The sequence below is a fragment of the Leptonotus elevatus genome, chromosome 8, assembly GCF_054856555.1.
Source record: "Leptonotus elevatus isolate MCC_2025b chromosome 8, RoL_Lele_1.0, whole genome shotgun sequence".
Taxonomy (NCBI): Eukaryota; Metazoa; Chordata; class Actinopteri; order Syngnathiformes; family Syngnathidae; genus Leptonotus; species Leptonotus elevatus.
Genome location: NC_141246.1, coordinates 16,069,413 through 16,088,055, shown reverse-complemented (window position 1 = coordinate 16,088,055; position 18,643 = coordinate 16,069,413). Strand labels below are relative to the sequence as shown.

The 18,643-nt window shown below is 38.1% G+C and overlaps 1 protein-coding gene across 3 annotated transcripts in view; it reads left to right on the top strand.

Moving 5' to 3' along the window:
* The window catches only part of add3a (adducin 3 (gamma) a), a 59,887-nt gene extending 41,758 nt beyond the window's left edge, over positions 1–18,129 (top strand). For 2 of the 3 annotated variants that reach the window (XM_086082311.1, XM_086082312.1), the window contains exons 7-15: positions 339–482; positions 710–808; positions 1,261–1,437; positions 1,520–1,774; positions 3,528–3,632; positions 4,575–4,661; positions 5,601–5,721; positions 8,265–8,354; positions 12,123–18,129. In XM_086082311.1, coding sequence (XP_085938437.1) covers positions 339–482; positions 710–808; positions 1,261–1,437; positions 1,520–1,774; positions 3,528–3,632; positions 4,575–4,661; positions 5,601–5,721; positions 8,265–8,354; positions 12,123–12,373 — 1,329 coding nt within the window. In that variant the 3' untranslated portion in view covers positions 12,374–18,129. The remainder of the gene's footprint in view (positions 1–338; positions 483–709; positions 809–1,260; positions 1,438–1,519; positions 1,775–3,527; positions 3,633–4,574; positions 4,662–5,600; positions 5,722–8,264; positions 8,355–12,122) is intronic. The other variant, XM_086082313.1, reaches the window with a different exon arrangement.
* The last annotated feature ends 514 nt before the right edge of the window (positions 18,130–18,643 follow it).

The window sequence follows — 18,643 nt, the reverse complement described above, 5'->3', positions numbered from 1 at the left end:
TTATTTACTTGGCGTAAAATGGTTCTTTTGACAGTAAAGGTTGCTGACTGGTTAAGTGTGAGATCATGCCAAAAAGACGGCCCGGCAATGGATAAAGCTCGATCCCCTCCGAGCCCCCACTTAGTGATAAGATAAACAGAGCCAATATATCTGTAAATAATGAAGCTCTCATCACAAATGAACTTTATAAGCCTGTGTCATAACTTTGTTGTGTAAAGACACAGGTTATTTATGTACTTGCTGCCCTCTAGTGGAAGAGCATGTGATTGCATAGAAAAAAAAGCAATAAATCATCATCACTGCTTTAGCTTGAACTCATTGCTCCCTCCTGCTCGAAGGTGTCCTCGATGAAGTGCGGCATCCTGCCCATTTCTCAGGAGGCGCTCATCCTGGGTGACATCGCCTACTTCAACTACCATGGCAGCCTGGACGAGCCAGCGGAGCGCAGAGAGCTGCAAAAAGCGCTGGGGCCTACAGCTAAGGTAGGAAAGCATATTGGTCACACAACATGGAACAATTTGAAACATGTAGAGGGGTGTGTTTTTACACTTTGAACTTCAGAGCCATTAAAGAAAATTATTATTTGGGTGTGGTTCAACTTACATCAACATTCCGGTCTGCCCCATTCATTTAGTTGCGGTTTTGGAAGAACGGACTTGACTTCATAAGAATTAAATTACTAAAAATAAATATGCTTGTGTTTTTAAAGGTTCTGGTGCTACGGAATCATGGCGTGGTTGCTCTGGGTGAAACTATGGAAGAGGCCTTTCACTACATCCACAATGTGCAATATGCCTGTGAAATCCAGGTATTGTATAATCAAAGAAAAGTGCCCTTTAGAAGGTAGCCATGAGAATTTGGGATCGTTCACATATTTGCCAGTCTTTATTTTCACCTTTTTGGTCAAGCAGAAAAAAAAGAAGAAAAAAAGAAAAGAAAAGAACATTAATCCAACAGCAAAGCCCAGCTTAATTTCTATAAATAAATCCCCTCCAGCATGTTTGTTGTGCTATGTATGCTTTATTCCTTTGTGTAGTCTAAGTCCTATGTCTTTTGCTAAATGACATTTTTGTCCTTGCATAGATTAGGAAAGAGCATTTCTTGTACGCCATTGGCACTAATTCAGCATACAGAGGATTTTAGTACCAAATTTGATTGGGCAGATGTTTGTTGGCAATAAAAAAATAAAATAATCCCATCTGTTAAGTGAACTGCGTAAACTGACGTCCTTCTCACTTCTCTCTTTGTGGCCGCGTTTAGGTGAACGCTATCTCCTGTGCTGGCAGCATAGACAACCTGATATTGCTGGACCAAGAGAAATACAAATCACGAGTGCACACCGTGGCCGCACAAGTTGCCGCAAACATAGACAGCCCGTACAAGTGGAAGGTCGGAGAGCTGGAATTTGAGTCTCTCATGAGGATGCTGGACAACCTGGTGGGTCAAAGTCACTTTATCCTGACTCTCGCTGAGCTTCCTTCAACAATTATGCCGTTTTTTTGTTTTGTTTCCCTCACAGGGCTACAGGACAGGTTACGCCTACCGCCATCCCATCATGCGTGAGAAACCGAGGCACAAGAGCGACGTGGAGATCCCCGCCACCGTCACGGCGTTTATGTTCGAAGAGGACGTGGACGCCACGCACTTTCCCTTCAAGTTCCTCCAGCAGCGGCAGCAGCGGGAGAAGACGCGCTGGCTCAACTCGCCCAACAGCTACACCAAGGTCAACGTGGAGGGTGGAGACGAGCGTTACAACCACAGCAGGACAACCACGGTGAGGATATAGTTTACATTGGAATAATGTAAACGTAATTTTTTTAGGTTTCACAGCTCGAGTGGTTGGAGTTTAATAATGTATTTTAAAATGACAATATTTTTTTCTTAAAAAAAATAATAAAAAAATTATTAATTCATCAATTAATTAATTACCTAATTCACTGCCATTGACAGCTATTGACGTCAAAAATTAATTTTAACAATTTTTATTAGTTTAACATTTTTTTTCCAATTTTGTTAACAAGAGTATGAAAACCTCGATTTTTTTGTACATTTAGAAAAGATAAAATTTGTGATTAATCGTGGGTTAACTAGTGAAGTCATGCCATTAACTACGATTACAATTTTTGATCGCCTGATGCCCCTAATTTTTAATAATCTTTTATTTTATTTTATTTTTAATTACATTTTTAATAATGTTTTTTTAGGGGGGGGATTAAAAAATTAGGGCCGTCGGGCGATTATAATTTTTAAATGTAATTAATCGCATTACTTCACTAGTTAACTCACGATTAATCACACATTTTATATCTATTCTAATACAAAAAAAATCTAGGTTTGCATACTTTTGTTAACAAAAGTGGGCAAAATGTAAAACTAATACAAATAGTTCAAATGATTTTTTGACGTCTATAGCCGTCAATGGCAGTGAATGAGTTAATAAAAGAAAGATAATGACTTTTTTTTAAAAAGCCCTTTCACAGTTACCTATAGGCATATAATGATGAAATCTTACCTTTGACAGACCCGCGATGTAATTTCTTATGAAATATGAGTTATTTCGGTGGCTATTTTTCTTACCCGGAAGTCAAACGCTCGGTTCAGTAAAACCCCGCCTCAACCCCCGGTGGCTGCCGCACCCCTCCCATGACGTCGTCCGAGCCGGCTGCTTCGCGCAACGCCCACGAAACATACAGATAGGTTTTAAGACGATTTTTAAAATGGACTCTAAATGTTCTCAGGTTGGGAGGGGCTGGTGCTTGGAGTGCAGAATAACCTCGAATTTCTCATACGGGGTCCGAATGGAGGAAAACACAATTTTGGGGTCATGTTTTTGGTGAGGAATTAGCATTTTAACATGGCTAAAAGCTCCAAAAAAAGGGATTTTTCATGTTGCAGTCCCTTTAAACAAGATGTCATGCTCTGAGTATAGAACTCTAGCATGATACTACCATTCTATCTGCTGGTTGAACAAGGTACTACATTACTGTGATTTAGAAGTTTCTTTTTAAATTGCCCTAGCTTTTGATGCAACAAAATTACATCACAGTGCTCACTCAGCTTGTGAACGTCACATGACCAAACCCAGAAAGCAAGGTGACCTGTGCTGGCTGTTACCGGAGCCCTTGGGCACTGTGATGTCGTTGTCAGTCAACAGTAAGTGGCAAAATGGCCGCCCCTGGGGTGGATGAAAATGTGTGGATTTTGTAGCTTAAATCTAATTCTCTCCAGTTGGTCTGACATCACAGACGTGCTGCACCCCGAATTTAAAAAATGAACCGCCACTCATGCGATCAGGCAGCACAACATGGTGTTCCATTAGTGCACCGTGGCAGCACATACACAGGGAAAGTCACAGATACTACAGTACAGTGTGACCCCATTTGGTCAGAAATAATACCTGCATACGTAATTATTTAGGTTTATGTGGCTTTTGGAAAGATCGGTAAAATAATCAATTCTAAAATGATTTGGAGACCTTTTATCATTGTTGCTATAATCATGATTATTATTATGATTTCCATTCACAGTGGATGAAAGCAGAAGAGACTGGAACGCCGATCCGAATTGAAGACCCCAATCAATTTGTTCCTCTCAACACAGACCCCAAGGAGGTACTGCAGAAGAGGAACAAAGTGAGTGCGACGTCACACAATCATCGATGATGAGGTCTTTTAACAGCCAAGATTCAAAGGCTCTTTGGGAAGATGATTAAGTGTTACAATTACGGAACTCAGATTCCAAAAATTCACGTCATTCTAGGGTGTATTTTTCTTATTCCAAATATTCACACTTCACCCACAATTCCCGATTTTGTACCCTATCTTTCCCCATTCATTCTTAATGGGAGATTCTACATTTCACATCTACTTCCACATTTTTCATCCCATTCACTTCATTCCAACTTCAATATATTCCACCAATTCACGCCATGAGCGCTTCCATCTATTCCACAGGTTTTCATTTAGCCTTACAGCCTTCACACGCAGTTTATCCAGAAATTGCATTTTCTAGTTTAAAATGGGTTTCTGAATGGTTCAATTTTTGAAGATTGCAAGTTTCATTATTTTGACATTATTCTGGTTGTTGTTTTTTTTGACAACTCTCGTAATTGGACCAGCACATTTTGAGGGGTTGTTGTGGGCATGGTGTCGTTTTCTCAACCGTAGCTTTCTGACAGCTTTTGTGGTCATTACAGTCGTAAATTTTTTTAAGATTTTTTTTTTACATCTGCGGTATTTTTTCAAATGTAGTTTAGCAGTAAAAAGATATAAGGAACTTTTTTCATTACTATTTGGATTTTTTTTAGGTACTTATAGTGCACATTGTTCATATGTTATTTATGTGTGAAACTTAATACCATACTATTATATATTTTTGTTTTATTTAATTGTCACTTAGAAAATACAAAATATTACTGAATGATAATGCAACATAATAATACAATATGATTTTTCTGAACTGGAACTCTTTTAACTTTTGAGGACATGAAGTGCTCAAAAGTGTCCTAGCAGTTCACAGCTGGATTAATCAAAACAGCATTATCATTATTTTTAATTAGCATTATTGTTTTACAGATTAGAGAGCAGAATCGGTGCGATGTGACGACATCGGGGCCGCGCTCGCAACACCTCGCTGGCATTCCAATTGATCAACCACGACGGGTAAGATGGAAAACACACAATGTCATTATATCAGGGAATAAAAAAATCAAAAGTATAATAAATACCAACGGGACTTAAGGTATGTTTAAGGGGATTTTGCTTTTAAGTTGTTATTGCCAAAGGCGCATTTTAGGGTGTAGTCTGCCTTTGGCCTTAATCTTCAGCCAGTATTTGTTGATCCAAACTGTTTACTCAAACGTGTTCAGTTAGTACCTTTTATGACCACAAGAGGGAGCCACGTGTCTACATTCTGCAACAAACGCTAAAAAAAAGTACAAGGATGTAATTCTATTTCTCTTTCAGATTGTTGACGGTGCTATCACGATAGAGTTACTTAAATGATAAATGAATTAACATTAACAGGCAATCATTAAAGTGTAACTTTTTAATGCTGACTTGAGTGTGGTTGGTATCTTGTGTTGAAGGCTCAAGTGCAGATACGCATTCTGGTAAATGCACGTAAATATTTATTCATGGCTGTTTGCAATATTTAAATTTGTCCTCACTTTTGGATAGTTTTGTGTCTCAGCACAAACAGCATGTTTTGTTGTCTCAGAATGGTCACAAGAACACGTTCACATACTGTACGTGTGTTTGTACATCAAATGATTGTGCGGTGATCTTAATTGGATGTTAACATGTAATTGTGTGTTTCAATTCTCAAACGTACACATTTTACTCCACAGATGTGGTTGGGTCGTGGTTTGTGAGCACGCATGTTACTTACCACGATGGCGTGTGTGTGTTTCGTTGTCTTGTCTGAGTCAAGTTTGAAGTGGTTGATACAGTTCTCCTCAGTTAAAATCTTTAATTCAAGACTGATTTGACTCTTCTATGCCTTTATGTTACTGTTTATATTCACAGTTTTTTTTTTGTGCGCTTTTTTTTTGGCTACAAGGGCTTCCTAACTGTTTGTATGCTTGTGTGTGTCCTCGGCAGCCATACGTGCCCACAGAGGAGGAGCAGATGGCCCCGCTGCCTCCCAACCCTTTCAGTGAGCTGTCAGAGAAACACTTGCACGAGTATCGCAAAAACGTGGAAAGGAGGCAACTGGGTCTCGGTAGGTGGTGCACGGCCACACACACACACGCGCACACACACACACACCTTCTAGTCATCTATTTATTATTCCTGACATTTGGTGCTAATGTTGTTCATGCTCTAACACACAAAGTTGTGTGCGCTCGGAGACACTTAACATTGTTGGTAGAACAAAGTGTGGCAAAAGAAAAACATTTTGATATAACGAGTCGTCATTTCAAACACAATTAACTCATTCACTGCCATTGACGGCCATAGACGACAAAAATTCATTTGAACTATTTCTATTAGTTTAACATTTTTTCACGCTTTTGTTAACAAAAGTATGAAAACATAGAAATTTTTTTTGCATTAGAACAGATATAAAATGTGTGATTAATCGTGAGTTAACTAGGGAAGTCATGCGATTAATTACGTTTAAAAATTGTGATTGCCCGACGCCCCTAATTTTAAATAATCTTTTCTTAAAAAAAAAAAAAACATTAAAAAGAAAAGATTATTAAAAATTAGGGGCATCAGGCGATTAACATTTGTAATCGTAATTAATCGCATGACTTCACTAGTTAACTAACGATTAATCACACATTTTATAACTTCTAAATGTACAAAAAAAATCTAGGTTTTCATACTCGTTAACAAAAATGGAAATGTTAAACTCTTAAAAATTGTAAAAAATGAATTTTTGACGGCTATAGCTGTCAATGGCAGTGAATGAGTTAAATGTGGATTTTCTGACACTAATTCACAGGGTCAAAATATTAGGCACACCACTCAGTCTAATGCCATCATGTGTGTTTATAGTCTGTAGCTTAGCAGAAGCCCCAGGAAACTCAAAAACACACACAACATACACTTTTCTCCCCAAATAGACCCTTTGTTTCTGCACACGCACACGCCCCCGCACACACACACACAGACAGAAAAGCAAATGCTAATCATATTAGCTCTGAGCCTTTTAGAGCGGCATGGGAAAAATCAATAGTGAGCAGATAGCATGCAGTCTCAACAGTCTGCATTCTACTCCAGACCTGCCACCTTGCATTCAATACGTGTTCATTCATCTTGTGTGCGTGCATACAGTGCACAAATACAGTGTCGGGCGTGCGTGTGTGTGTGTTGCGTGCGGACACAAGAGGCCAATATGACTAACATGGCAGAACGAACAGACAGCAGGTCTTCACACCCGCCTCATGACTGACGGTCGTTGCTATGACACGGTTGCCCCCGCAGCCCCGCGAATCCCCATTGGCCAATCTGGATGCCAGCTGGAGACCGTCTGGACTGGCCCTAAACATGATTTGGCTACATGCACACATATGTGTGGCCCAGAAAGTCATTCCATAAATGTCAAATGTGTATATTCAATAAGATATTTGCACTCTTGAAATCTCACTTGTTTAAGTTGTGAGTTTTCCACAAGCACAAAACAAAACAGCACGTTCACAGCCTGTTACGCAATGTGAACGAGCGAGTGTTGCGAGCGAGGCCTCGGCTAACTCAATGTGTAACCCTGAACGTGCTAATTAACGTGTTATTGTGATTTGGGAACATCTTTTGTGCAAAGTTAAAAATGATTCAAACCGCTTGTGATGAGCTGCGCTGGCACTTTAACTGCACTAACAAATGCTGCCTCTGAAAACAGTTGTTGTTCAGGTTTACGAAGTTTTGTTTAAATGGTCAAACTACTGCAAGCAGATGAAAATCATTGAAATTGTCTTTTTTCAAGCTGGTGGGCAAACTTTTGTGCTTAAGAGACATTTTTAATTTTTTAATTTTATTTTTATTTTTGATAAATGGGTCAGGTCATCCATAATTGAGATTAAACATGTACAATTATTTATTTGAATTAAAAAAATACAGTTTATTATTAATTAAGTTATAATCAAGTGTAATTATTTAAAAAAAAATACATGTAGTATTGTTCTTTTTTTATTTTTAGAAACAAAAAAATATAAAAAATATAAAAATAATTAAAAATTAACAAATTTTGAATTCAACATTTTAGGAAAGAAATGGTCACAGTACAATAGTGCAACAAATATTTCAGGACTCTTGCTAAAGTGAACTGTCGGGTGGGCCGAATTAAAGAACAGAGTGGGCCATGTTTGGGCCATACGCCATACTTTGCCCATCACCAGTTTAATAGGCTGAATATAAACCCCAGTTTTGATTGAATGTTCAAAAAAGAACATTTTACACTGATAGCAATGATAAACCGCATAACTAAATAGAACATTAGAACATGAAGAACCTATAAAGTATATTCCTGTCAAGATGAAAATGTCCAAGAAAGAGAAAACTTGCTCTCCAAAACAGTCTGAAAGGAATCCGACGAGGATTCTGTCAAATTTTCAGAAGAGCATCTGTCTGTGTCTGAATCCTAACTTGTGTTATCACTAATCTCTTGACTCGGCCTCCCCCCGCTTTCCTTCCTTCAATCCCCGCACCCTCACCCAATACGGGTGTCTTGCTACCACCGCTTCAATCTAACCCCCCCCCCCCCCCCAAACCATCCCGCAATCCGCTCATCCCACACCCGCTACCAACCCCCACCCCCTGCAGATGGCGAGCACGAGCTAACCTCGGACGACGGTTCCACGCTCTCACAGTCTCTGTCTCTCACCCAGTCACCACAAAGCACTCCAGCTAAAGGTATCACTCGATGCATCAGAGCTGCCGTTTTATTCCGGCTTTGCGCGTCGTATCCGTAATGTTGGTATGTAGACAAAATATTCAGTTAGGCATTTCGTTGCAAAATATGCATTTTTATTTAGCTAATTGAGCTCAGTTCATTTCCTGTTCTATGGCAACTTTGAGCTCATGCCAAACGTGATATAAAACACTACCACATTTCCAAAAGTGACCTTTTTATGGGCTTTTAGTAAAAATGTGAAGAAAAAAAAATATTATTGTACATTTAGAATAGATATAAAATGTGCAATTCATTTTCAATTAATCGTGAGTTAATTATTAGTCATGCGATTAAAATCTTTATTTCACTGACACGCCTAGTTTTTACAATATACTTACTGTAATGCCCTCACAGACGGGAAACGAGAGCCACAGTTTATTGAATGGGAGGAAAACAATGAAACTAGTGCTGTTAAAATGAAAGCTTTAACTCTGAGTTAAAGCTGCTGAACGTAGAATATTCAATTTCGAAGCGCTACTGCCACCTGTTGATGAAAAATTAAAAAGCACATACCCTTCTTCACATACTCAACGTGCACATGACGTCACACCCGCAGACAGAGGGCGGGAAATTCGAACCCGAATCCAGTCTGATAACTATTGGCCAGAGGCTTGCAGGAGTACCCTTTGTGAACAGCTAAGATGTTTTATGTTTGTCATAAATGGTCAAATAAAAAGGCCACTGTAAAGATATTTTTGGGAAAAAAAGTTCCATTCTGCAGCTTTAAAGCATGAACTCAAGAGTTAGCTTTCACTTTGACGCCACTAAATAAAACACGAAGACTGCATGTAATCACACTCAGCCCTGAGCTGCTGTCGGCAGCTCGCCAGGTAACTCCACCCCACTAGGTCCCGCCTTTTAAAGGCACATGCATGCACTCTACACAGATAAGACGATACAAACAATATTTACTGTACTTTTTAATAATAATGTATTCATTATTTTTAATTGAGTTTTCATTTGGTTTTATAAACATAAAATGTTGCTTTGGAACGTATCCCTCACCATAAATGGGTGTTCACTGTATTTTATTACTTACATATGTCCTTCACATGCGCAGCCAGCAGGATTACCTCATTGAGTCGCTCCTCCTTAAATAGTAGCTAACAACACCGCAGGATTGACTTCCTGTCGGCTTCCCTCGCAGCCCAAACACACACAACCACACGGCAGCGGTAGCAATTAACCCGCAGCGCTGCACGGACCCACGGGAGCCATCTTTTAGGATGGCACCGCTGTGAGGTCAGACAGTTGTGCTTGAAACCGGGTCAGTTGTTACATGCTTCATTTTCACCATGATCTCAGTGTGTTGTTTGCTTTCCTTTTGTGCCAATAACCTGAGAAGTGGCGATAAAGTTTCATTATAGTTGTCCAATACCATTGGCCTTCTTTCTCCAACATGCATTATTACGCGAGTCCATAGGAGGGAGATGTGATGTTACAGGAACAGAGGATATAAACTGAGCATTGATGGGGGTTTTTTAAGGTGAGAGAACAGGCTCATCAGGTCAATGGGTTTTACGCTGCTATGTTGTGAAAAATGTAGAGCACAAGGACAGCCAGCGGAAGTGCTGCACACACCTGAAAATTGTGTTTGTGCGCCGAGCCAGCAGGGTGACACATTTACTATACGAGCGTAGTGGAGGGCATTAAAAGCATGCACGGTAAATCCTAATGAAGTCACATTTAATGTGCCTCTGTCCTCGATTGAACTCGGTGGGGCGATTTCACTACACTTCCTACATTCATTACTCAAATTGTTTTTACCATAATATTATTTTTCGATGCCAAAATTGATACAATATGTAGGCGAGCTTTATGTCACACCTTTTACACTTTTGTGTAAAAATGTGACATGTTGTCCCACTATTGGGTAAGTTGTCTCACTACTTGTATATGAGGTAAGATGTCACACTGTGGTAAGATGTCACACTGGGTTTTGAAACAAATAAATCAAAGACAAAATTATTGCTGTTCTATTTTTACTCGACAGGAAACATTAAAGTCAGCCAAAGAAAATGTTTATCATTGCACTTGGTTGAACTTAGCAATTAAAGTAACTTGAACATAAAATGTTATGCAACAGACCAGTCCTAAAATGTGGTCAACGACAACTGGAAGATCCATTCATAATCGCTCAAACAAATTTCCTCACTAATCAGACTTATCATCTGAATGGCACTTCTGGCATATGTAAACTGATTTGCCTGGCATGCGTTTTTCATTGGCTCATTCTTTGCTTATGTCATGTGACAACTAACCCCAAAATGACTGAGACATGTTGCCCAAACTACCATATCTGCTAAACTTAGCTCAAGTTTAAAGTTGTCTTAAAACAGAACAATGACTGGGGTGTGACAACATTCCTGACTCTCCCCTCTAACAAGTTCACATGAATCACTGCTAGGATTTTTATCTGGAAGATGTTTCTTTCAAAATATATTGTATAATGTAAAAATTGTTTATTAGCATTCATCTCTGCTCACAATGCGCTATTCCCTTCTCAAACAGGAAAATAAATAATTGTACTGTATTCCACTTTTTAGTTGCACCACCTGGTGGAAGAGAAAACTACAGTGTGACAACTTACCCATGTGACAACAAGCCTTGGTCTCCCTGTTTCACTTGTCTCTGTAAAGTGAAAATAAGATGTCTTGAAAAATGTAACATTTAAAATTTGACACGCCACAAAAAAGAGTATTATTAACAAGGTTGCCCAAAAATTTGAATGAATATAAAAAATCCCACGCTCAATATAAAATGCGGCTATAAAAAAATACACACCTCCTTACAGATGCAGTATGCACTGAAAACTGCCACTATACCTTCATACAGTATGTGCTCAAATGTCTATTTTGAGCCACAGGCTGAATAGCATGTCCTTCAAGTGTCTCTTTTATGTAGAGCCACACAATGACACAACACTGTGACGACAACGTGTGACGAACCAGTCGCCGGTCTGCCCGCTAGCTAGCAATACAGTATAAATTCCATTCTTTAATTCATTCACTGCCATAAATTCATTTAAAAAAAGATTATATATTTTTTTTAATTAATCGCATTAATTCACTAATTAACTCACGATTAATCACAAATTGTATGTCTGTTCTAAATGTACAATAAAAAAATTCTAGGTTTTCATACTCTTGCTAACAAAAGTGGAAAAAATATGTTGAACTCATAGAAATAGTTTAAATGAATTTTTTTACGTTTATAGCGGTCAATGGCAGTGAATAAAAAAAAAGATTATTAAAAATTAGGGGCGTCAGGCAATTACAGTTTTTAGTCGTAATTAATCGCATGACTTCACTAGTTAACTCACGATTAATCACACATTTTATATCTGTTCTAAATGTACAATTAAAAAATCTAGGTTTTCATACTCTTGTTAACAAGTGTGGGGAAAAAAGTACTAACACTAATAGAAATAGTTCAAATGAATTTTTGACGTTTATAGCCGTCAATTGCAGTGAATGAGTTAATTAACTTTAAATTTATTTTTTTAATTTATCGAAATGCACCTCTATCGGGGAAATTTTTATTTCGGTAGGAGGACTTTATCAGTCACACATTACCAGTCAAGTTGCTTTGCTCACTCTATAACAGTGCCCATTTGTTTAGCTTTGAATCTGGATTGTTTCCTGGGGGCTCAGTGATGATTAATTATTAGGATGAAACGTAATCTCTGTCCCATTTGTGACACATGGCTCATTTTTCCCAATCCCCAGACAACCACGCGGGCCTGATGAACGGCAAGGACAACCACTGCGACGCAGATGACGAGCTGTGCAAGCGGGTGAGCCAGCTCAACACCAGCGCGGAGAGCGTGGAGACGATGGTGCGCGCGGGCGACAAAATCGAGGAGGTGCTGTCCCAGGAGAGCTCGCCCTCCAAGTCGCCCAACGCCAAGAAGAAGAAGAAGTTCCGCACGCCGTCCTTCCTCAAGAAGAACAAAAAGAAAGAGAAGACCGAGGCCTGATGGTCACCAAAATGCGAGATAGAAAGGCGAGGGCATCTTTTTCTGTTTTGTCTTTTATGTTGTCTTCGTTTTCCTGAATTTTTTTTTTGAATTTTTTTCAGAGTTTTTATATATACAAATAAATGTTGGGGAGGGGGGGAGGGGATTGTAACAAGAAAAAAAAAGGTTTCCCAGGTAGATGGACAGGTGAAATGTGGTCGGGCATTTTCAAGTGAATGCAGTACTGGAAGTTGGTTCTGTGAAATGTGATTTTTTTAAAAGCATCATGCTTTAAAGGGGAAGTCAACCTTAAACATTTCTGACAATAATATGTTATATGTGACCTCACTAGTCTAAACATGACATTTTGTGGAATATGAGTTATGCAACAAAATCCAACCATTTTAATCCATCTAAGGGGGCTGCCATTTTGCCACTTGCTGTCGACTGAAGATGACAATCATAGCTCACCTGTTTACTCAAACCAAACTGTGATTTGTTGTTACCTGAGCAACTGTGATGTCATATTCAGTCGACAGCATGTGGCAAAATGGCCGCCTTCTGATATTGATAATAACTGCTGGATTTTGCTGCTTCACTCATATTCCACAAACGCAATATTAACCAGAATACTCTATTTAGATTAGTGGGACTGCGTAAAACATAATTGTCAAGCAAATTTTTTGCGAAAAATAAATAAATAATTAATCTCAAATCAAAGAGTGCATACTGCACGTTTTACAATCCTCATCTGGTGGTCCACTTGCCTCCGCATTGAGTCTATAATCACTGAGAGGCTGCAAGACAGATGACATCACACTGGACAGCTGCTCTCCCTCCGTGGCCACAGGGTTTGTGTCCAGTTGTTTACCGGGCTTTTCTTATTGTGCACCACTCTTCTTGTTTTTGCGCTTTACACACGTTTACTCACCAAACTGGAGTCGTTAACATCTCAAAAGAGCCACCAGGACACTGTATATTTATGTAGCATTCTCCGATACTTACTTTTGGGACAAACCGGAATTGTTTTTGTTTTTTTGTGTAGTTGAAGTCATCGCATGGAATTTGACCTTTTTTATTGAACGTTTGCTTGTAGTCAGCATCCTTTTGTACTCATTTCTAAGCTTTTTCCAGGCGCCTATTTTGTCTTTTGCCAGGAGGAGAAGTGATTGCTCACACTATATTTTAAAGTAGAGTACATAAATATAACACAGATATATTTGAAAACTGGATACGCCGGCTATAGATTTGTAACTATATATATTTTTTTTATGTTATTGTGCTGCACTTTCCACTGTAGTGTGGGATGGTTTCACCAGTGAAGGAGACTGTGAAGTCGTTTTGTGGTCAAAATTGAGCAAGTGGCAAAGCAAAGGCCTGGACAATTGAGCCAAGTGAAGACCCTGAAAGGGAAATCAGTATGAAGAAGGAAAAACACAGAAAATGCTTTTCATGTGCAAAAATGATGTCTGCACTCAGCAAAAATTGTTTTTAAAAAAACCCCACAGGAAGTGTGTAGTGCTGATACGGCTAACGTCTACAGCCGCTAGCTGATGTGAGAATAACAGGAGTATTAGGGCCACACTGGGGCGGAAGGGAGTAATATTACCAGATAAAAAGTTGTATTGACAGAAGAATACAGTGGACAACAATATTTTCATGAAAATGTTAATGCAGCCATTATCTACACATTGAATTGTTGACCAACTTTTTTAAAAAATCACTTGAAAGTGAAGATATTAAGTTTTATGAACTCATAATTAATTAAACTTAATATATTCACTTTGGATTAACTTCGTCGTGGATTAATTTTGTATTAAAGTCGTGTGTTAGCAATTGCAGTGATTTTTTTTTAAGTTGGTCAACAATTCAATTTTTAATATTAAATTGGTCCAACAATTCTGTTTTTAGAGTGATACGAGTAGTATTAAATGATTGTTAAAAACATTTCAGGTTGGCATTTCAAGTTTTTGGGGAAGGACTTTTTTAGAGAATCAAGTTGTTTTATTTTCTTGTAAAAATTCGAATTATTTTTGGTATTGTAACATTACAACTGTTGTAATAATATAATATAATTCAAGTCACCAAGTTTTTTTTTTATCATGCAAATTTATTTTTGCAATAATACACTTATATTATTGTTATAAAAAGAACTACTATTGTCATGTTGCAACATTATTCTTGTAAACTTGTAAACTCGTAATATTATGACTTCATGTTTTTTTTAGTCCTCATATTTTGACAAATTTTGTCCAGTAAAAAAAAATAGATTTTTTTTCTTGTATAATAATGTTATTTTTGCAATAATACACTTATATTATTGTTAAAAAAAAAAAAACGACTATTGTCATGTTGCAACATTATTCTTGTAAACTTGTAAACTCGTAACATTATGACTTGATGTTATTTTTAGTCCTCATATTTTGAAAAATTTTGTCTAGTAAAAAAAAAAAGATTTTATTCTTGTATAATAATGTTTTTTTCCCCCTTGTAAAATGATTATTTTCTTTTTTTTACATGCTTCTGTTATATCTGCGTAGTATTTTTCAGTCTGGCCCTAATACTCCAGCATATTGAATGAAGTATGGAGCACAGATGACTTTTGTATAGTGTTGATATATGTGTACGAAAGAGTGTGAGATCTAAAGCCATATTGTATTGTTTTTCGACAAGAGGTTGTGATCCAAAGCGTGGCTTCAATGACCCTGACAGGACCTCTCCCCTTAATCCCCTTAATTGACTGCATGGCCCCGACTGTTGTGCTCAATAACAGCCCTCCGCTTCACTCCTTTAAAAGTTTTCACGTGCACATTCGATCCCGACGTTTTGGCAAATGTAATATTTGTCCGATGATCCTGCACCCTTTTCCCTGGCAGGATGTGCCAATGTACCAGGACTAAAGCCAGCAGTGTGGATTTGGAGGTGGGACTGTATGTTGAGTTGTGTGCAACACTTGATTTTTGGCCATCAGCTGGCTGGAGTCCATGCTAGTGAGAGATGGAGAAGGGAGGAAGTGTAGCAAGACAAGCTAATAGCACGCTTTCAGCTTCTTTCATTGCATCTCTCGTCTTTGTCATCCTCCATTCGTATTGGCTATATTTATTCTGTGTTTGTTCATTACGCATTTTATGGGCACAAATTGCTCCCAGGTGAACTGAATGTGCTTTTGTTTCATTTTTATTTTCTTTGCACCTTGCGCTACTAATGCTTCCCGATCCATGTTTTCTTTAAAAAAAAAAAAAGTTAGCTTTGGCATGCCACAATGAGCCAAGCGACTTATTGACCTGTGAACCCTCCCTTATACAAATGCTAATCTATGGAGTTGCTTTTAGATGTAATGCTAATCAGTGTACATTCACAAATAAACTGTATTTTACCAACACGAAAGCTCATTTTCATCGTTTTTCGCATCCATGTCACTCAATGTATTGTTTTGTGTTGCGCTTAATCCATACACAATCACGTTCTTTTGCACCGCTGTTGTAAAAAAGCGATCAATTCAGTTAAGTCTCATCCATTGTTGCATCCTTAACAATCATTGGTTGCGACGTAGGAATACAAATTGGATGACGTCTATTGTGAATGGGAAATAACTGGTTCCTTCTATTTGTCTTGGATGGGAATGGATATCCAAACTGTGTGTCTGTGGAATGTTCAATCACATTTGCGACAATGGTTGAGTCTAATAACAAACAATGGGACAATGACAATAACAGGCACAGGAAACATGGACCTTCTCGACAGGAATACCAAAGCCATGAGAGGAGGCCTTAAGAATATCATGAGACATGCATGAGCATATTTGCACTCCAAATAACGGCATACCATTTCATAACACACGTCATTAAACCAAATATATACACAGATGCTTCATACTTTTTTTATTATTATAAGGGTCAATGTCACTATAACAATAATTGTGTTTGGTAGAACAACAAAAGGGTCCTTTTGTGGGTTAGTCAATTGAAGTTTTTGGTTTTAACAAGTTGGGTTGTTCCCCGTTTTGACCCCGTTTGTGTTATTTTTGACCCAACTCTTATTAGATAGCAAAATCAGTTTGAATTTCATGATTGTATTGGACAATTCGCATGCATGCCTGCGATTGTTGTCCACCCTGTCATTACAGGGTACTGCCCCTTTAAGAGTGGATTGTTGCAGAGAAAATAGTTGCACTTACTTTTGTAATGTTCATCATATCATGCTTGTAGCTGGATGTTCATGTTGTCAAGCCTGGCATGTCCACTCTGTCATAAAAAAAACAAAAAAAACTTTCAAACAGACAATATATATTTGATAAACAGCACAGAGTCAGCTTTCTGACTGAATCATATTTCTACGGTCCGCCATCTGTGCAAATGCTAAGATTAGCCAAAAACGTCCACCCTGTCAGCAAGAGCACATATTTTTATGTCTGCAAGTACATTGTCCGCTTGCAGTTATTATGATTATTATGATTATTATTATTATTATTATTAAAAAAAATGTTTTAATGTATTATTATTATTATTTAAATCTACCTAATTCAACGAATATAAATTTCAATGAAAACCCCAGATTTTTGGGAGGTGAATGAATCTTATTGACTCATTAGTGTTTTCCTAATTTGCCTTTGCACTCTTTATTGATTGACTATGAGAAGTCACATGGTTCTGCTACCTAAGAAGGAGACATGTGGCATCCATTTTGTTGGCTGCAAGTTACCAAATACGTTCCCTTGCCCTATAAAGGCCTCCATATACTTCCAATGAATGGCCCTCACCTGAAATTCCATGCGACTACACGATGGCTGCCTGGCTTTGTTTTGCACAACCAGTGTGCCTTGACTGCACTGCTGCCCACAAATACTCAAAATGTGTATCCAAATGATATGTTGTAACCTTGCTGGAATATTCTTGATGGCCAACATAGTTAAGGCCCTCAACTTGTCAATGTCTGCTTGGCAAGGGCAATAGCATTTTTGTGTGTGTGTGTGTGTGTGTGTGTGTGTGTGTGTGTGTGTGTGTGTGTGTGTGTGTGTGTGTGTGCATCCTACACTTGGTTGCTCTGGTTACAGCTAGAGATTACAAAAGTATAATGTAACACACAGAAGAGAAAAATGTGTAGTTTATTTACTTAAGTTTTACAATGACATGACAGAGGATGTGACTGAATGTGCTGTAATATTGTCTGCCCACATGTTGCCATTTGTGTTGACTTGGTTAAAGCACCGCACCATAGATGCTAATTAGTGTTAGCAATAAGCTAGCAGGGCCTTTTTTTAGGTAGTTGTTTGGCTATTTGCAAGACACAAAGTGGAGTTCTTGTTTAATATGAGAGTAAACTTCAATTGGGAGAGGCATTAAACTGAGCAAGCCTCTTTGTTGTTGTTGAGTTTACTATTAGCCAAAATGCTGCTCATTGTTGAAGCGCGTTGAGTTCACTGCCACCATAAAGAGCTCGTATCTCAAGTATGTGCTTACAAGTCCAATTTTTGTCAGCTTACCCGTACATTTTTTTTCTTATTCAGTAGTATTCCAACTTCAATCTTCAGTTCATTACATCAGTTTTCTTGAAAATCAAAAATTGTTATCCTGAAACATTGTGATCTATTTTTCAGTAAAATTAGGATTTTGTTTTCATAAAACGACAGCTTTAATCCTGCAATTGTATGACCTACCTTCCTACCTTTTACTTTTATTTGTCCTTGTTTGCAATGAGGAAATAATATAGATGTCCAAAGTTGACAATGTTTTCCCTGGGACAATTTGTGTCAGCATTAAACTGTTACCACCAGAACACATTTACTGCTCGCCTCTGCTTTTCAAATGTCCTTATCTTTGCCACTGATACAAAATCGGGGGTAGTTGCATCCTTCAAAATAAAAATCTGATGGCGTCAAACTGGTGTGTCATCATCATTGTCATCATAGTTATATTGGAGCAATCATAATGTGTTTTTACTGTGTACATGACAAAAAACTTGAATCTAAATGTGAAACCACTAGGGGTGTAAAAAAAAAAGAAGAAAAAGTTCCACCCTTATCCCTTTCATATTTACATCATATTTCATAATAGGCAACCACTTTTGTGATGCAAAAAAGTCAATGAAATGTGGCAAATCTACGTTAAGTTTGATACCTGTGCCTTATTTTACTTGAATGCTGCCTTTTCCTGGTTCATATCTTCCATGTAGGAAAAGAACCAACGTGTCATCCTCCACAAGCTCCAGCCAAAAGTCTATTTTTAGGATGGCAGCATCCTGAAAGTTAACAGAGAAACTTAACTCCATCGCAGCCCTATTAGAAAGGCGTCA